This window comes from Bos taurus, chromosome 18 (genome assembly GCF_002263795.3).
Source record: "Bos taurus isolate L1 Dominette 01449 registration number 42190680 breed Hereford chromosome 18, ARS-UCD2.0, whole genome shotgun sequence".
Lineage (NCBI taxonomy): Eukaryota > Metazoa > Chordata > Mammalia > Artiodactyla > Bovidae > Bos > Bos taurus.
In genome coordinates this window covers 26,293,784-26,309,002 of record NC_037345.1, presented here as the reverse complement: position 1 = coordinate 26,309,002, position 15,219 = coordinate 26,293,784, and the positions used below count along the sequence as shown (strand labels likewise).

The 15,219-nt window shown below is 49.7% G+C and overlaps 3 protein-coding genes across 28 annotated transcripts in view; 1 reads left to right on the top strand and 2 right to left on the bottom strand.

Annotated features, from left to right (window-relative positions):
• Positions 1 to 4,319, top strand: part of CNOT1 (CCR4-NOT transcription complex subunit 1) — an 82,995-nt gene extending 78,676 nt beyond the window's left edge. For 15 of the 16 annotated variants that reach the window (XM_024978374.2, XM_059876822.1, XM_024978373.2 and 12 more), the window contains 4 exons: positions 400 to 580; positions 2,177 to 2,309; positions 3,638 to 3,772; positions 3,949 to 4,303. In XM_024978374.2, the coding sequence (XP_024834142.1) occupies positions 400 to 580; positions 2,177 to 2,309; positions 3,638 to 3,772; positions 3,949 to 4,027 (528 nt within the window). In that variant the 3' untranslated portion in view covers positions 4,028 to 4,303. Of the gene's footprint in view, positions 1 to 399; positions 581 to 2,176; positions 2,310 to 3,637; positions 3,773 to 3,948 lie in introns of all 16 variants that reach the window. The other variant, NM_001206039.1, reaches the window with a different exon arrangement.
• A 289-nt stretch (positions 4,320 to 4,608) lies between these two features.
• SETD6 (SET domain containing 6, protein lysine methyltransferase) lies at positions 4,609 to 9,354 on the bottom strand. Of its 2 annotated transcripts, none has more exons than NM_001098102.1 (9): positions 9,270 to 9,354; positions 8,968 to 9,060; positions 8,743 to 8,887; positions 8,528 to 8,669; positions 8,197 to 8,256; positions 7,956 to 8,076; positions 6,742 to 6,922; positions 6,485 to 6,627; positions 4,609 to 6,326 (listed from the first exon to the last, which is right to left on the bottom strand). In NM_001098102.1, exons 1-9 carry the CDS (start codon positions 9,294 to 9,296, stop codon positions 6,021 to 6,023), a joined length of 1,218 nt encoding a protein of 405 aa, NP_001091571.1. In that variant the 5' UTR covers positions 9,297 to 9,354; the 3' UTR covers positions 4,609 to 6,020. The 2 variants fall into 2 exon arrangements, with proteins under 2 accessions (NP_001091571.1, XP_005218752.1); XM_005218695.4 differs by having other exon boundaries at positions 5,925 to 6,326; positions 8,197 to 8,391; positions 9,270 to 9,347.
• Positions 9,355 to 10,590: 1,236 nt separating this feature from the next.
• NDRG4 (NDRG family member 4) overlaps positions 10,591 to 15,219 on the bottom strand; it is a 42,997-nt gene continuing 38,368 nt past the window's right edge. For 4 of the 10 annotated variants that reach the window (XM_010814478.4, XM_010814476.4, XM_010814477.4 and 1 more), the window contains 2 exons: positions 15,113 to 15,164; positions 13,530 to 14,399 (listed from right to left, as the gene is read on the bottom strand). In XM_010814478.4, coding sequence (XP_010812780.1) covers positions 14,185 to 14,399; positions 15,113 to 15,164 — 267 coding nt within the window. In that variant the 3' untranslated portion in view covers positions 13,530 to 14,184. 10 annotated transcript variants of the gene reach the window in all.

Here is a 15,219-nt window from a genome sequence, read left to right as displayed (position 1 = left end):
GTATAGAAAATGATTGAGGCTATATTATTTTTCCGGTCTTCCCATACCAAGAAACCACATCTTTTTCCCTCTTCAATTTTTTTTTTTAAATAAGTGAGATAATGCATATTTTGACTTTATAAACTTTATTTTTGTGCTGGTAACTGTTAAAGCTTTAGTGTCCCAAGGGAAATCATACCTCTTTTATTGACACACTATCTTTGAGCATCTGTGTATTTGTTACATAACCATACAAAATCAAAGCAGATTTCTAAAATTTAAGTCACAGAGAATATTGGGAGCAGTTCAGCTTTTCTCTGAAAGTCATAAAAAGGATTCTTAGAACTGTCGGTGCCTAAATCAATGCTTAAATCACTATCGGTGCGAGTAAGTCAGGAGCTTTCTGTTTTGTTCACTTAGGTATCCAATGAGCCTGGTAATCGCTACAACCTCCAGCTCATTAATGCACTGGTGCTCTATGTAGGGACTCAGGCCATTGCACACATCCACAACAAGGGCAGCACACCTTCAATGAGCACCATCACGCACTCAGCTCACATGGACATCTTCCAGAACCTGGCTGTGGATTTGGACACTGAAGGTGAGTGAAGCCAGCCAGTTCTCAGAGTCAAGTTTTCTGTGTATTTGGTCATAGTCTGGTCCTAAAAATACTTTAAGCCACAACAGAGAATGTTCTGTCAATATGATTATAGGTCTGGCTGATTATTTAATTCAGTAGTATCTGCTCAATGCAGAAAACACAGAAAAGCGTAAAGGGGGTAAAAAACCATCCAGAATCCTTACCACATCAGTTAATATTTCAGTATATACGAGTGTATTGTTTTGGTTTTTTTAGTGTAAAAATAAACATTTTTTTTTACTACCCTCTCTAAAGATAGGCTCACTTGTTTTGCTAGCCTGCTTTTTGTTCCAGCATTATTGGTGCCTCTTTGCCAGGCAGTATGTTACATATTCCATGTGTAAAGAAAGATTAATGAATAGGACTCCCCCTACCTGCTTTGCAAAATGTTCACATTATAATTTCTGGTGTAGGTTATCTCACGTGCTTAAACTACATCTTTTGGTCTGTATTCATTGTAATAGAGACCCAAGTAGGTGGTGACCAACCTACTTGTCCTGCTTGTCTTGGCTTTTTCCGCTATGGATCCTTGAGAGGCTAATTTTAAGTATATGTTGCTGCTACTGCTAAGTCGCGTCAGTCGTGTCCGACTCTGTGCGACCCCACAGACGGCAGCCCACCAGGCTCCCCCGTCCCTGGGATTCTCCAGGCAAGAACACTGGAGTGGGTTGCCATTTCCTTCTCTAATGCACGAAAGTGAAAAGTCAAAGTGAAGTCACTCAGTCGTGTCCAACTCTTAGTGACCTCATGGACTGCAGCCTACCAGGCTTCTCCGTCCATGGAATTTTCCAGGCAAGAGTACTGGAGTGGGGTGCCACTGCCTTCTCCAATTTTAAGTATATACTACTTGCATATTTGTGGCAGGGGGAGGGGGGGGCGGGTCTGAGACAGCTTAAAAATCAAGATTTAACACAGGTAAATACCACTGCATCCAGAACCCAACAGCAAAAAAAGAGGGTAGTCTCCAAGGCAGTGTTGAAGCTCACTGTGAGTAATACCAAGCAGACACAGACAACCAAATCCAGTTAAGATGAGGCTAGCTTCAGAGTAGAGACTGGGAACCCTTGGTGGGTTATCCCCAAAGTAAACCCCTTATAGAGGGACTGTGAGGTCAAAACTATTTTCATGATGAAACATTTGCGTTTTTCCACTCATTTTGTTACTAGTGTACAGTGAAGGTTTCCAGAGGCTACATGAATGAAATACCATACTGGAAACAGACTGAACAAAAGGGCAGAAATGAGAATCCAACAGAATGTAAAACACTGACACTCTATATAATAATAAAGTTTTTTTGGGGGGAAATACTTAAATTTTATATTTACATGTTATATTACTATGCAATAGTTCTCAAAAATAGTTTTCAACTAAAAAATTTTTTAATGTGGAAAATACTGAAGTAAAAACCCACAGAAATGAAAACTCTTTGGGGGTCCAAGTCCCACTGGTTGAAACAAAGGATAACATGACAGCCTTTATCAGAAATCCAAACCCTAGCCAGTCAGAATGATTCAGCCTTTGAAGAACAAATTCTCGCTAAACTGTCTTAATTTCTAGGTCGGTATCTCTTCTTGAATGCAATTGCAAATCAGCTGCGGTACCCAAATAGCCACACTCACTACTTCAGCTGCACCATGCTGTACCTTTTTGCAGAGGCCAACACTGAAGCTATTCAAGAACAGATCACAAGGTAAGACAGAAGTCTGTTTTTCAGAGTTTCTAAATGGAACCTCTTCCCTTTTATTATGACTTCTGAGTGTTTTTCCTATGGATTCCGTGTTCACCGAGTATCTGTGTTAAATGCATGTGTGTTCAGGCGTGTCTGATTCTTTGAGACCCTATGGACTGTAGCCCACCAGGCTGCTTTGTCCAGACAAGAACACTGGACAAGTACTGGGCTTCTCCAGACAAGAATACTGGAGTGGATAGCCTTTCCTTCTCCAAGAGATCTTCCCAACCCAAGAATAGAGCCCACATCTCTTGCATCTGCACAGGCAGGCAGATTCTTTACTATTGAACCACCTTGGAAGCCCATGTGTTAAATAGTTCTGAACAAAAGGACTTGGTTCCTGCCCTCCTGAAATAGTCTGATGGGCACCAAAAAAACCCCCCCCACACAAACAGAATTACTAATCATTGTTAAAACCAAAAAGTAGTTGTCAACACAAGGTGCCAGTACTTTTATAGATTAGGGATTTTTCCCAAGTGGTGTTGTCAGCATATTTAACCTGAGTCCTGAAGCATCAGGCCTTTCAAAGGCCAGGTTAAAGAGCTTAAACTTGTCTTCATTACCTGTAGGTAGTAAGGTTTTAAGCAGGAGAAATAACAGGATCATACTTGTGTTTTACTAACAATAGTTAGGAATCTATTACAGATTGCTTGGACTATATACAGCATTTGCAAATTAGGAAATGGGAACATCCTAGTGAGAGATATACAGGCAAACTTAAAGAACTGGACCAGACTTCTTAAACTTGCCCCTTCACATATTATTAGCTTCTAGGTATTAATATTCCTTAGTTTTATATACTAAAAATTAATTAGTATTATTAGATGTTTAGATGATAAGTCCTTTTTGTGATTACATATAAAGCATCAGTGAACATCCTTGTACTCATGTCTTTGTTGCTGTGCTTTATTTACGTCTTTAGGATAAATTTAGAAGTACAGTTGGTTAGGTCAAAGAATGTAAATATTTAAGCCAATACTGACTGCCATTCAGAAGAATCATCCCCCCCAGTTTACATGTGTACTAGTAGCATTAAAATCCTTACTTCCTATTTGAGTATTTATTCTTTAAGTGATTACCTTCTCTGTGCCATGTAATCTATTATCTATTACCTTAGTTTTCTAGGCTCAGTAATGGGAAGAGGTGGGGTTCAAACCTACTTTATGTAATTCTAGGATCTATTTATGCTAACTTCTGTATATCCACCTTCCTTTTCTAAAGCTAATAGAGAAGTGGTCATGATCTGGTGTTTTCCTGTGCATTGATGAACTTTTTCTTCCATCCTCCAGGGTTCTTTTGGAACGGTTGATTGTAAATAGGCCACATCCTTGGGGTCTTCTTATTACCTTCATTGAGCTGATTAAAAATCCAGCATTTAAATTCTGGAACCATGAATTTGTACACTGTGCCCCAGAAATTGAAAAGTGAGTCAAAAGTAATTGTTTTCATTGTTTCAGTCTTAAGACAGGAGAAATAATCATTTGATGGCTTCAGCTTGGGTGGGTGATTAAGAAGGGAGTAGTAGCCAAAATTAGTAAGACACAAGGTTTGGTCAGGCCTGAATTTTTCTCACCAGCTTGTACTTGTCTTCATTCTTCAGGTTATTCCAGTCCGTCGCACAGTGCTGCATGGGACAAAAGCAGGCTCAGCAAGTAATGGAAGGGACAGGTGCCAGTTAGATGGAACCACATCTCTGTTGTAAATGTGTCTGCCTGGAGGTCCCACTGTACCAAGTTCATAAACTGGCTGAAGATCCTTTCAGCTCTTCCTGACTTTCCCGGCCCTTTGGTTCTTGGGTATCTGCCCCAATTACTGTTTGGGTCAGCTACCTGTCTATGTGGACACGTTCCAAAGTTTAAATGCATTTTTTTGACTCTTGGCCAAAATTTAGAAGATGCTGTGAATATCATTTTGAACTTGTGTAAATATATGAAAGAGAAAACCTTTGTCTGAAACTTCTTGGGTTTCTGCAAAATGTGTTCAAGGCAAGTAGGTAAACTGGTACCTGCCCAATTTATAATGGAAGGAGCTGCTGATGCCATGCACTTGTCTGGGGGTGGGGTGGGATGGGATGGGGACGGGGCATAGCGCCATGTCTTCTGACATTCCAGGTGTCCCAAAGAATAGCAAGAAAGCCAGTTTAAATATTGTGTAACTTTTTTAAAAAAGTATGGACAGGGACCTTGAAAATCACCAAGTTGTTTTTTAAAAATGTGGATGTGTAGAATCTGGTATGCTAGGAACATGTGCAGAGTTCACATTTGAGATCCCATGGGTTTTTTATTTTACCTCTTCCCCACATCTACAGCTTGCTGCTGGGAGAGCATCATTTTCTCTTTGCTGCTGGAGAACACACCCTCTTGGGCCCTGTGAGACACTTTTTATAAAGGGAAGCCAAACCAGGCCTAAAGCTCCCCCATCTCTCATTATAGTAACTTGTAAATTGTGCAGAAAGGAGCCAAATAGTAGGAATTGCCCTTCCCCATTATCCCAATGAATGGCCATACAGGCTGAGTTCAACAACAAAGTCAAAAGGACCAATACAGCCCCTTTTGTAAGGATTTTGAATGTTTTGCAAGTATATTGGTCCATGTGTTGTATTTTGTAGCCTTTCTAGTTCCTGGCTTTAGCCTCCCTACTTCTTCTATGTGTATGCATACTGTAGTCACACATTAAAGTTATGACACACGAGTCCACTGTGCCTTTCTCAGTAGCAGCCAGTGCTGGTGGTGAGAAGGAACGTGGACCACCCAGCCTTCCCATTGGGCAACACCAACTTCTGCTGAATGCTAGGTTTTTCCACTACCAATGTAGCATCTTTAAACAAGGAAGTGATTTCTGTGTAGTGTTTTCCTTTTCCTTTCTCAAAGTTAACTGCACCAGGTTTCTGTGGTTAAATTCAAAATGCCAGTTTAAAAAAATAGACCCTCATGGCGTTTTGATATAATTTTTAAAAGAAAAGGAATAGGAGTAGGTACATATTTTATATTTATCCCACTTGAAATATATACAAGATAAATAGAAATCTTACATGGGGGCTTGTATGTCACTGGTATCTTAGGCTGCTAAGGAATTAAAATAACTGCTCAGAGTTCCAGTAACATAGCTTACTAAATCCTCCAACAGGAACAGTTTTTTTAAAAAGGGAAAGTGGTTGCTCAAGACCTACCAGGTCTACTTTCAAACTCCATGTTATTAAATGCTGCTGCTAAGTCGCTTCAGCCGTGTCCGACTCTGTGCAACCCCATAGACTGCAGCCCACCAGGCTCCCCCATCCCTGGGATTCTCCAGGCAAGAACACTGGAGTGGGTTGCTGTTTCCTTCTCCAATGCATGAAAGTGAAAAGTGAAAGTGACGCCTCTCAGTCGAGACTACAACAAAATGTATCACTATCACATTTCTGCTTTGGTTCAAACTCGATAACAAAACAGCTATAAAGTTTATCAGTGTTAGTAACAGCAGCAATTCACAAGTCTACTGCTCCCAATCCTTCAGCATGTCACTCTTACCTTGGCGTACATCCTATTTTGTTAATTTCGCTACTTTTCCTTTTGGTATTAGTACAAAACACAAAGCAAAAGATCCAAATTTTACTTCTTTCCAAGTATCAGTGCATACTAGCTTAGCATGAAGTTCCTCTTCGGGATACTCCTTCAGGCAGAAGGGAGCCTGCTAACGTGTCAGCTCCAACAGCCGGTGTAGAATCATCTTCTGACCATAACGCACCTGTAAGGCTTGCTGTTCCCTCCAGCTAAGTGCCGCATAGACCTCCTTATTGCTGAGTAAATCTTGCTCAGTTTTTAAGTCTGTGGCATAGGTTTGCAGGGTCAACAAAACACTGTCCCGAAGAAGCTGTCTCCATGATGCTTTGAGTTTGGGGATATCTGTGATTGTCAGGCTGTCTTCTTCACTTTTATCATCTTCCCATCCATTCTGGTCTTTAAACGCTCTGAACTCCTCAGCAGGCATGCACAGTACCTAGAAGCAACCATGGGGCCCTTTAAAGTAGGATGTAATACTTGCATGTTTCTGAAACTGATTCAGAGAAGCTGGCCTATCCTGGCAGCATTTAAGTGTACTCTGTCCAGGCCACCTTTCTTCTCATCTAGCTCTAAATACTCATTTTGAGCATGTACCTTGAGTGTAGTGGCCAGTTCCTCTTCAGTCAGTACCTCTTCACGCCCAATCACAAAGGCTCCCTCTTCCCCTACCATCTCCAATTTGCATAAGAAATCCCAGCGTTCATAGAGTAGGAGCCTTTCAGCTTCAACTTTTGTCCCTATAGATAGAAGTACTGGTGTGAAAGTCTTGGTAAACCCAAAACCTCATTTCTCCTTAGTCCACAAAAAGGGGGCAGGATAGACACACACTGGTGTCTGAGTTAACCACTCACCCTGTAACGCGGCTTCACGAACAGTCACCATCTGAATGTCAGCTGTGTCATTCGTGTTGTCGGGATACGGTTCAGCAAAACCATACATGTGAATCAGTTGCCAGTTAGCCATTTGCCCGTAAGTGTTGAAGATCTCATGGCCTTTAGGAATGGGCTGAATGGCCACCATCCGAAGACAAGTCTGGGGTGGAAGGGTTCAGAAGCTGGGGTCAAGCCCTTTCCAGGCCACCCCTAAGAAGATGACTTCACTTCCTAGGAAAGTATAGTTCCCACCAACAGTTATAGTTCAGCAATGAGGCTGATGCTATACCTACCAACATTCTACTTTTAGTTAAGATCCTGTGCTGTAGAATAAAACATTTGAGGCTTACAAAAGTCTAAACAGCCCAATGCTTTAGTAGGTGAAACTTCTGCTCAGTCATCTCAAGCACTTCAAAAAGCTGCTAGCTTTAAAAAATGAATTAAGGAGGACCTCCGGGTGGTCTTGGTGGTTAAGACTCCAAGCTTCCACTGCAGCGAGGTGTGGGTTCCATCCCTGCTTGGGGAACTAAGATCCCATGTGCCTCACAGTGCAGCCAAAAAAAACCCAGATCAAAGGAAATTCACTGGTGGTTTAGAGGTTAGGACTCAATCCCTGGTTGGGTAACTAAGATATGCACAGCTCTGCAAAAAAAGCCAACAAAAAACTCAACCCAGATCAAAGTAGGAACAGCAAATAGAGACAAGGTTTTAAAAATAACAGCCATTTCCTAATTTTTAACTCCATAAACTTACATCTTTTCTTGCAACTTTCCACTTAGCAAATAGAACAGATATAAACACAGTCCTGGTATCATCTTAAACCCTTTCTTAGGAACATCCCCTCTTCTGAAAAGTACTGACGCTATGGCTGTTGCAGATTGTTGTCCACAGGGCCCTGACACAATCTCAGCTCACTGGCACTGCACAGAACAGACCTAAAGCACCAAAACAATGGCACAGGTTTAGCAGAGGATAACCCCAACTTTCTTTGAGGGCTTTGTGTTCAAAGAACTTCACTGTAATATGCAAGCAAAGTACATAGCAGAGGAACTAATTTCACCTACTGATTTCTAGTATGAGGAGAACTGAGCCCATTTGGCTCAACTGCCAGGCCAGCATGAAGAAGACATTGGTTCGATTCAAATGCCCAAGCATCAAGGCACAGAAACAAGAACTGGGAGGGATCCACTCACTGGAGAGTATTCTAGATTGGCATTGTGATTGGCTAAATGGTTTAGTATGTCTGCAGCAGGCACCATCAAAGGGGAGTTTGGCTCCTTTTCATCCTCCTCTTCCTCCAGTGGTTCCTGAAAGCTGCCACAGAGAGAACTTGGCTAAAGCCCAGTGTTGGGGTGGGGCTCACTGTTCTTTCCCTTCTGGTCACTCAACAGAGTTCTAAAGAAGAGAGTCCTGTGCAAGGCTCTACTCACTGACCTGTAGGCCATCACAAGAGCCACGAGCTGGCGGTAGAGTTCCAGAGATCGGACCCTGGGGCTGAAAAGATCGGGGTGGGCGTCCATGAAGGGCAGCACAATGGAATAATACTCGCTGCGGATGTTGACCAAATCCTTCTCCACGGCCTCGGGTACGCCTGTGCCCTGCAGCAATCGCCGGCGCTCCTCCTCTGGCCTGCAGTGACACCCCCACCCGGGTTCTTCACCCAATCTACCGAGACTAGCGCTTGGCACCCGTGTCCCAAGGGCAAGCGGTTCGAGCCAGGCTACGTACGGTGTTGGCGTTCCCCAGCCCCTTCTACGGCTCTCACCAGAACATGGGGTGCTGCAAGCGGCCCAGCTCGGGCCAGAGCGCAAAGTAGGGGCTCCAGGGCGAGGCCGGGGCCTGCATCTCGTGGAGTAGCGCCAGCAGCAGCGGCACCCAGCCCGACTGGCTCTGCAGCGCGCCTCGCTCTGGGGGAGACACGAAGATTAGGGACCCCGCGGGCCCAACTCGGCGTCTCTCCACCCCTGTCGGCGTGCCCACCTCGTTCCAGCACACCGCTGATGGAGCAGGTGTGCTGCGACAGGAGCGCGGCCCGCGGCACCGCGAACAGCAGTTCCCCGGGCTGCACGCTCTCCCGGGCCACCATGCCGTAGCCGGCCACCGTGCCCTGCCGGCTCACCGCCACCTGAGCAGAGAGAATGGCCCCTCAGAGCTGGCCCGCGCCCGCTTCCCCGCTGCACCCACCTCCCCCAGTCCCCCTCTCACCTTGGGACTCAGCTCCAGTCCCACCCGCTGGCACCAGCTCAGGAAGCTGGCCACCGGGGCCGGGTCGTCGTCGCTGCCCGCAGGCCCGGCCACCTAAGACAGGCAAGCGCAGTGGCGCGGCCCCGCCCGGGAGAGCTCGCTGGGGGCGGAGAAGAAGGGGGCGCGCGCGCGGAGGAAGGCCCGGGGTTGGGGAGGGGACGCGAAGAGCGGCGAATGACCCGCGGCAGGCCGCGGAGCGGCGCGCGAGAGAGTGGCGTGGCGCGGTGGAGAGGGGTGCACCCGCGCCGCCCGCCGTAACTTACCCGCCGGCGCTTTGCCTGGGTCGCCATGGTCCGAGGGCGCGGAGCCTCGGGCGTCTGTAGACCCGCACCGGCGCTTCCGGCGTCCGGGGGGCCGGGCTTTCGAGGGCGGGGCCTATGTCCCCGCCCCGGACAACGTGACTTTCATTTCGCCTTCGCTTGGAAGACAAGCAGTGATTTGCACTCAGCACGGAATCGGACACGACTGAAGCGACACAGCAGCAGCAGCAGCAGCAGGAGCTTTTGAACTGTGGTGCTGGAGAAGACTCTTGAGAGTCCCTTGGACTGCAAGGAGATCCAACCAGTCCATCCTAAAGGAAATCATTCCTGAATATTCATTGGAAGGACTGATGTTGAAGCTGAAACTCCAATACTTTGGCCACCTGATGCGAAGAACGGACTCATTGGAAAAGACCCTGATGCTGGGAAAGATTGAAGGCGGGAGGAGAAGGGGACGACAGAGGATGAGATGGTTGGATAGCATCACCGACTCAATGGACATGGGTTTGAGTAGGCTCCGGGAGTTGGCTATGGACAGGGAGGCTTGACGTGCTGCAGTCCATGGGGTCGCAAAGAGACGGACACGACTGGGCGACTGAACTGAACTGATATCATTCCGGCTGAAAACATCTTTGAGGCCAAGTGTCCGCAGCTGGGTTTAGAAAACGTGCGGTTGGGTGCATGAAGGCGTGTCCTTTTGCCGCCTTGAGCGTGGTCTGAGCCAGGCACAATGCTTTCCCGCGTAGGTCTCTGACAGCAGAGGTAGAAGCCGGGTTGAAGTGCAAAATTTGGTTTCTGGATGCGAAGGGAAGGCCTCGCGAGAGGTCGGCTGGGAGCGCGAATAGAGCGGTTTGCGCAGTTTCGTGGAGAGTGGGCGGGGCTCCCCAAACTAGAACAGACCCTGTCTTGTTTCTGCAGAGTAGGAGGGGTTTGCTTTTATTTACTTGGTTCTTTAGTAGCTGACAAACAGCAGGACAGTGAATGAATCGGAAATGGTGGTTAAACACGGGGAAATAGCATGTCGTTAAATTTAAGAAATTAAAGGCAGCGAATACAGAGATTACAGATCTGGGTTTTGAAGTCAATTACTGCCAAGGTCAGCTCCCACTTTGGTCTCTTATTAGGGCAAATTCAGTTTTCTCAGCTGTGAAACTAGGATAATTAATATCTACCTTGTGGAATGAGACAAGATCTGGAAATACAGAGATGGATGGAAATGCCTGTCTTCACTCTAAACGTTCAACCCCACCTAAAACCCAGGAAGCACCAGCCTCACCAGCTTATACTTTCAAAGCTTCCCACGATGGGCATAGCATCACCATACTCAAATTTTTCTTATTACTTTATTAGTTTTTCAGCACAGTTCACTCTTTCTACGTTGACAAGGGGTTTTGTTTTACATTTTGTCATCTCAAAGTCTCACGACATCAGCCACCAGAATACACAAGAGTAGGCTCTTCACTTTGTACAGAGAGGAAAATAATAAATTCCATTAAAAGTTCACTTTGACCAAAGAAGACACAACCTCCGGTGGAAAGCCACACGTGGGGGTACCCAATATACATATATATATATATAATGTATAGATATTTATAGATATCTCATCTGAAAGAACACAGAAAAGAAATCCAAGTTTCACAGCGCTATCTACAATAAGGGATTAATTCTACCAGCTTTTCAAACAGTCACATTCGATATTCCGAGGAAGCACGTGAGTGAACAGAACTGGGGGCAGACTAACACTCCACTGGGCTCTAGAGCAGTCTAGAGTCATGGCTTAAGAGTATAGAAGGGGAGACGTGTGCAGAGGAAATGTGGGTGCAGGAGTCCCCTCAGCCCCACACGCACCCACCCCCCTCCACAGTCCTGCATTTTTCATTGCCCTCTTCTCTTTGCTCATTTGGGGGCTTATGGGAATTGATTTAGGCTCAGAGACGAATGGCTTCTGGTTTCTGGGCCCGGAGATTCTACCTGGTAAGGTGGGTGGATAGGGAGTATATGGCACAGTGCTGCGCTTCAGGTGACAGGAAGGGGCTGGGGTGTGTGGGGAGCTTTGCTCTTCTGCCTGGCCCTTGTTCACTTCAGGAAACATTACCTCCCACCCCTGGACCCAGCAAACCCCAGCTTAGGCCTCCTCCACCTGGCTAGGATGGTGATGTGGGACACCTCGGACCAGTTTTCTCCACATGAGCTTGCTCAGTGATGCCTACATGAAACGCTGGCATAGCTTGACGAGAACTCTGTCTAGAAACATTTCTAATGACCTTGGCCACGCTGCTGCTGACTGAGTTGTCTTCCATGGAACCTAGGGGCAAAAAGGGGGGTCTCTGAGGGAACTCTATAGGAACTCTGAGCTGCCACTGTCTGCAGGCTTCCAAAAGCAGTCACCACGAAGTTCTCAGAAGTGCACCCAACACTCAAAGGCTGTCCCAGCCTTTAACCTCAGCCCGTCAGCTCCCTATGGAGGCAGAGGACCAGGTGACGTTCTGCCTCAGGGCCTTGGCTCAGCAATGGGCCAGGGCCAGGAGGTGGCCGAGGGTGGGGCTGGAAGGGACAGTCTGTGGGGTTCCTGCCCTCCAGGTCCTCCGTGTTCTGTCTTCCTCAGGCAAAGCAGCCCCGTTCAGCCCCTGCCTGGCCCTACAACACCAGGCTTGCCAGGAGAGCACCCGCAAAACTGCTGCCTGGTAGTAGCGCCCCCTTGTGGCTGCTGTTCAGACGATTGTCATAGGTGCTAAGACCAGACACAGACGTGCTCGGTGTTGGGGCTGCTGGGGGAAAGGGGCTGGCTCCTGGTTCTCACTCCAGCGCTCGAGCTGGACCCCGTGTTCCTGCTGGCCCAGAACCCACCACCTCAAAACCTCCTCCCCATCTTCAAACCTGCCTGGCCCAGGGGTCAACCCATGCTTTGACCCAGAATGTTATCCTGGATCCTGGTCAGAGGAGGACTCTGAGTCTTTCCTGAGCTAATTCCCTTCCCTCCCTGGAACAGTGCCTTTACTGTGCCTGGGCCTTGGGGAGTCAGAAGAGAGGGACTGAGTCAGCCAAGTTAACGAGGTTCATGAGGGGAATGAGGTGGGGAGGAGTGAGCCCCTCAAACCATCTGGAGACTGTTCTGCTGCAGCATCTAGACAGATCCCCTCTTCTTTTTAAACAAAAGAGAAGTAACCCCATTTCCTCCCCTTCGCCCTCACAAAAATAAACTAAAGGGGAAATGAGCCGCGAGAGGGTGGCCGTGGGACATCAATGCGGGTGAGGGGGCGAGTGGGCATCTTCGTGGGACCGGGGCTTCAACAGGACACCTCCATGGTGTGGTTGACCTGGCCCAGCCCCTCGCTGCTCTCCGAGTGGGTGCAGGCCTGCGGGCGGCTGCCGTCCACCGAGTTGGCGCTGGTGAGGGATGCTGTGCGAGAGCGGGCAAGACGAGTCATGCTGGCTGAGGGCACTGTGGACAGAGAGGGTACCGGGGGTGAGGACCGGCCAACAGGGCGGGCACGGGCACGTGGGAGAAGGGAGAAGGATTTACGCAAGCAAAGCGGCCAGCAAGACCCATTCTTCCGACGAAGGCTCGGAGGCCCATCCGCAGCCAGGGCTGTATGGTCATGCAACGCCAGTGACAGGGAGTGCGCCCAAGGGCTGGGGGCCACAGGGGCCAGCAGGACCCTCCTCACAAGAGCGGGCCAGAGCTGTGGCCCCAACGGGGCAGCAGCTGACGACCAACCAGGAGTCCTTAAGCCCGGGGAAGGATGGGGCATTCTTTCTAATTCTGCTTCCCTCAAGAAGACAGTGGGGCCGGGAGGGGGGAGATCAGTTCTGTAAAGAAGGGCAAGGTGTCGTAGCCTCAGACGGCCCTCAGTCCATTATTCAGAGAGTCACACAAGTGAGATAAACTCGCAGGGAGCAAATGCTTCCTTTCTGACCTCCACCGGCCACCTGTCCAGCTCAGGCGTGGCTTGCCCCTGACACCTCTGAGAGGTTCTGGCCCCAACTGCCAGGGCTCTGGAAGCCACGGGGCCCCAGGGAACCTAGAAGCATGACTGGTCTGAAGCCCGGCCACTCTGGAGCCCTAACCGGGATAGAGCCCACGGAAAAGCGGCACAAGAAGTTTCCACAGCAAGATGCGGCTTGGCTGCAGCACTGCATAGAGGGAGGAGCAGGGGGCCCAGGGCGCCGGAGGCGGGCGGGGGGATCCATGCATCAGGGGAGGGGCTGCGGGGCTACCTGCTCCTCCACTCAGCCTTCGGTCCTTCAAGTATGCAACTAAGAGAGAAGACAGAGCCAGGGGGCGGGGTAGGGGAGACACAGAACACGGGTAAAGAGGAGGTTGGGCGAGGCCCGGGCGTTGAGATGGGCCGGAGAGGAGAGGAGGGTACAGAGAGGCTGGGGGCAGGGCCGGAGCCTCAGGGGCCCCCTCCTGCACCCCCAGAAGGAGCCACTGATGTCAGTCTGCCCCGAGGAGCCCAGAGAGCAGGGTGGGGCACTCATCCGCCTCTGCTTCTCCAGCCCGGGCTGCAGTCCTGGGGGCTCTGCCGACAAGGCCTTTGAGGACTATAACGTGTCCCCGCACCCTCACCACTCCAGTGGGCTCAGTATCCTCGTGGATAGAGGCCCATGCATGCGTGCTCAGTCGTGTCCGATTCTTTGTGATCCTGTGGACCGTAGCCCGCCAGGCTCCCCGTCCATGGCATTCTCCAGGCAAGAATACTGGAGCGAGTTGCCATATCCTCCTCCAGGGGATCTTCCCGACCCAGGGATCGGACCCAGGTCTCCTGCATTGGCAGCGGATTTTTTCCCCACTGAGCTGCCTGGGAAGCCCTGGATAGAGGCCTGTATGATCTCTCAAGTCTTCCCAGGTCTTGAGCTGCCTGGTGGTATTCCTGCCAGGGCCCAGAGAACAGGTCCTGGCCCTGACAAGCACCACTTACCCACCCGTCCCAGCCGTGTTCTCCAGGCACCTCCGGGGCTCTGTGTCCCCGCCGGGTCTCACTGTGGGGCTTGGCCTCTCGTTGCCCCGCTTGTCCCCAGACAGGCTGCAGGGGGCCCGGTCCCCTGGAGGCCGGGAGTTCGATTCCTGGCTGGACTCCCCCGGTCTTTCCCTATAGGCCTGTCCTCCCAAGGAGACACAAGCTCCAGAGACTGAAGTCGAGGGGGAAGAAAACAAATTCAGGGAGAGGAAGTCTGCTTCTAGGAGGAGAGCCAGGCATAAGGGGGAGATGGGAGGAACTCAGGGATACGCCTGTGTCACTGAAGGGCTGTGTGTGCATGCGGGAGAGGCTCACGAGCAGGGTCTCACCCCTGCACGAGGGGAAGCTGGAGGTGGTAGGGAGCCGGTTCCACCCACCCCACGGCCCCTATGACCTCGGGGTCTTCAGGTCTGCTGCCCCCAGGCTTGGCTGCTTTCAGCTCTCCTCACACCCAGATGGCCTCCCGTGCCTTCCCCAGTTCCCAGACTCCAAGCCCACTTCTCTGCTGCCCCTCTCACCATCCAGCACCTTCCCAGCCCTTCTCGGGTGCTGGAGGCCCAGCTGGGGGCATGGTGTGGATGATTCACCCCCCAGGCAGGCTTCCCCGGCAGGATTCAGCTCCAGGCCTGGGTCCCCCAGGGCTGGGAGAAGAACCCCGCCACCCAACAGGCCCAGCCCTGCCATGAAAACAGTGCCCCAAAGCCTCCCTCTCCAAGGGCACGGGAGGGCAGGGGTCAGCCTGGGATCACCGACTTTACAGCCTAGGCGAAGATGCCCTAGAAGTCCGCAGGCACAGCATCTGGCCCTGGAAAAGGACTCATGCTCAGAGCCCCCACCTGCTGCCTGCTCCCTAGTCAGTGGGGGTGTGGGGGGTAGTACACTTACTGTAGCCCATGCCTTGCAGGAAGTATTTGAAGGCTTCAGTCAGCTTCCCGGGCTGCAGGGCAAGGGACAGGCACAGGGTCTGATTGGCGGCCTGGGATTGGGGGAGG

Coding starts and splice junctions, on each gene's coding strand:
- SETD6 (XM_005218695.4), bottom strand. CDS start 9,296: ATGGCGACCCAGGCAAAGCGCCGGCGG. Junction 8,077..8,196: donor GCTCTTGTGATGGCCTACAG/GTCAGTGAGTAG, acceptor TCTCTGTGGCAG/CTTTCAGGAACCACTGGAGG. Junction 6,923..7,955: donor CCAATCTAGAATACTCTCCA/GTGAGTGGATCC, acceptor CTTCCACCCCAG/ACTTGTCTTCGGATGGTGGC.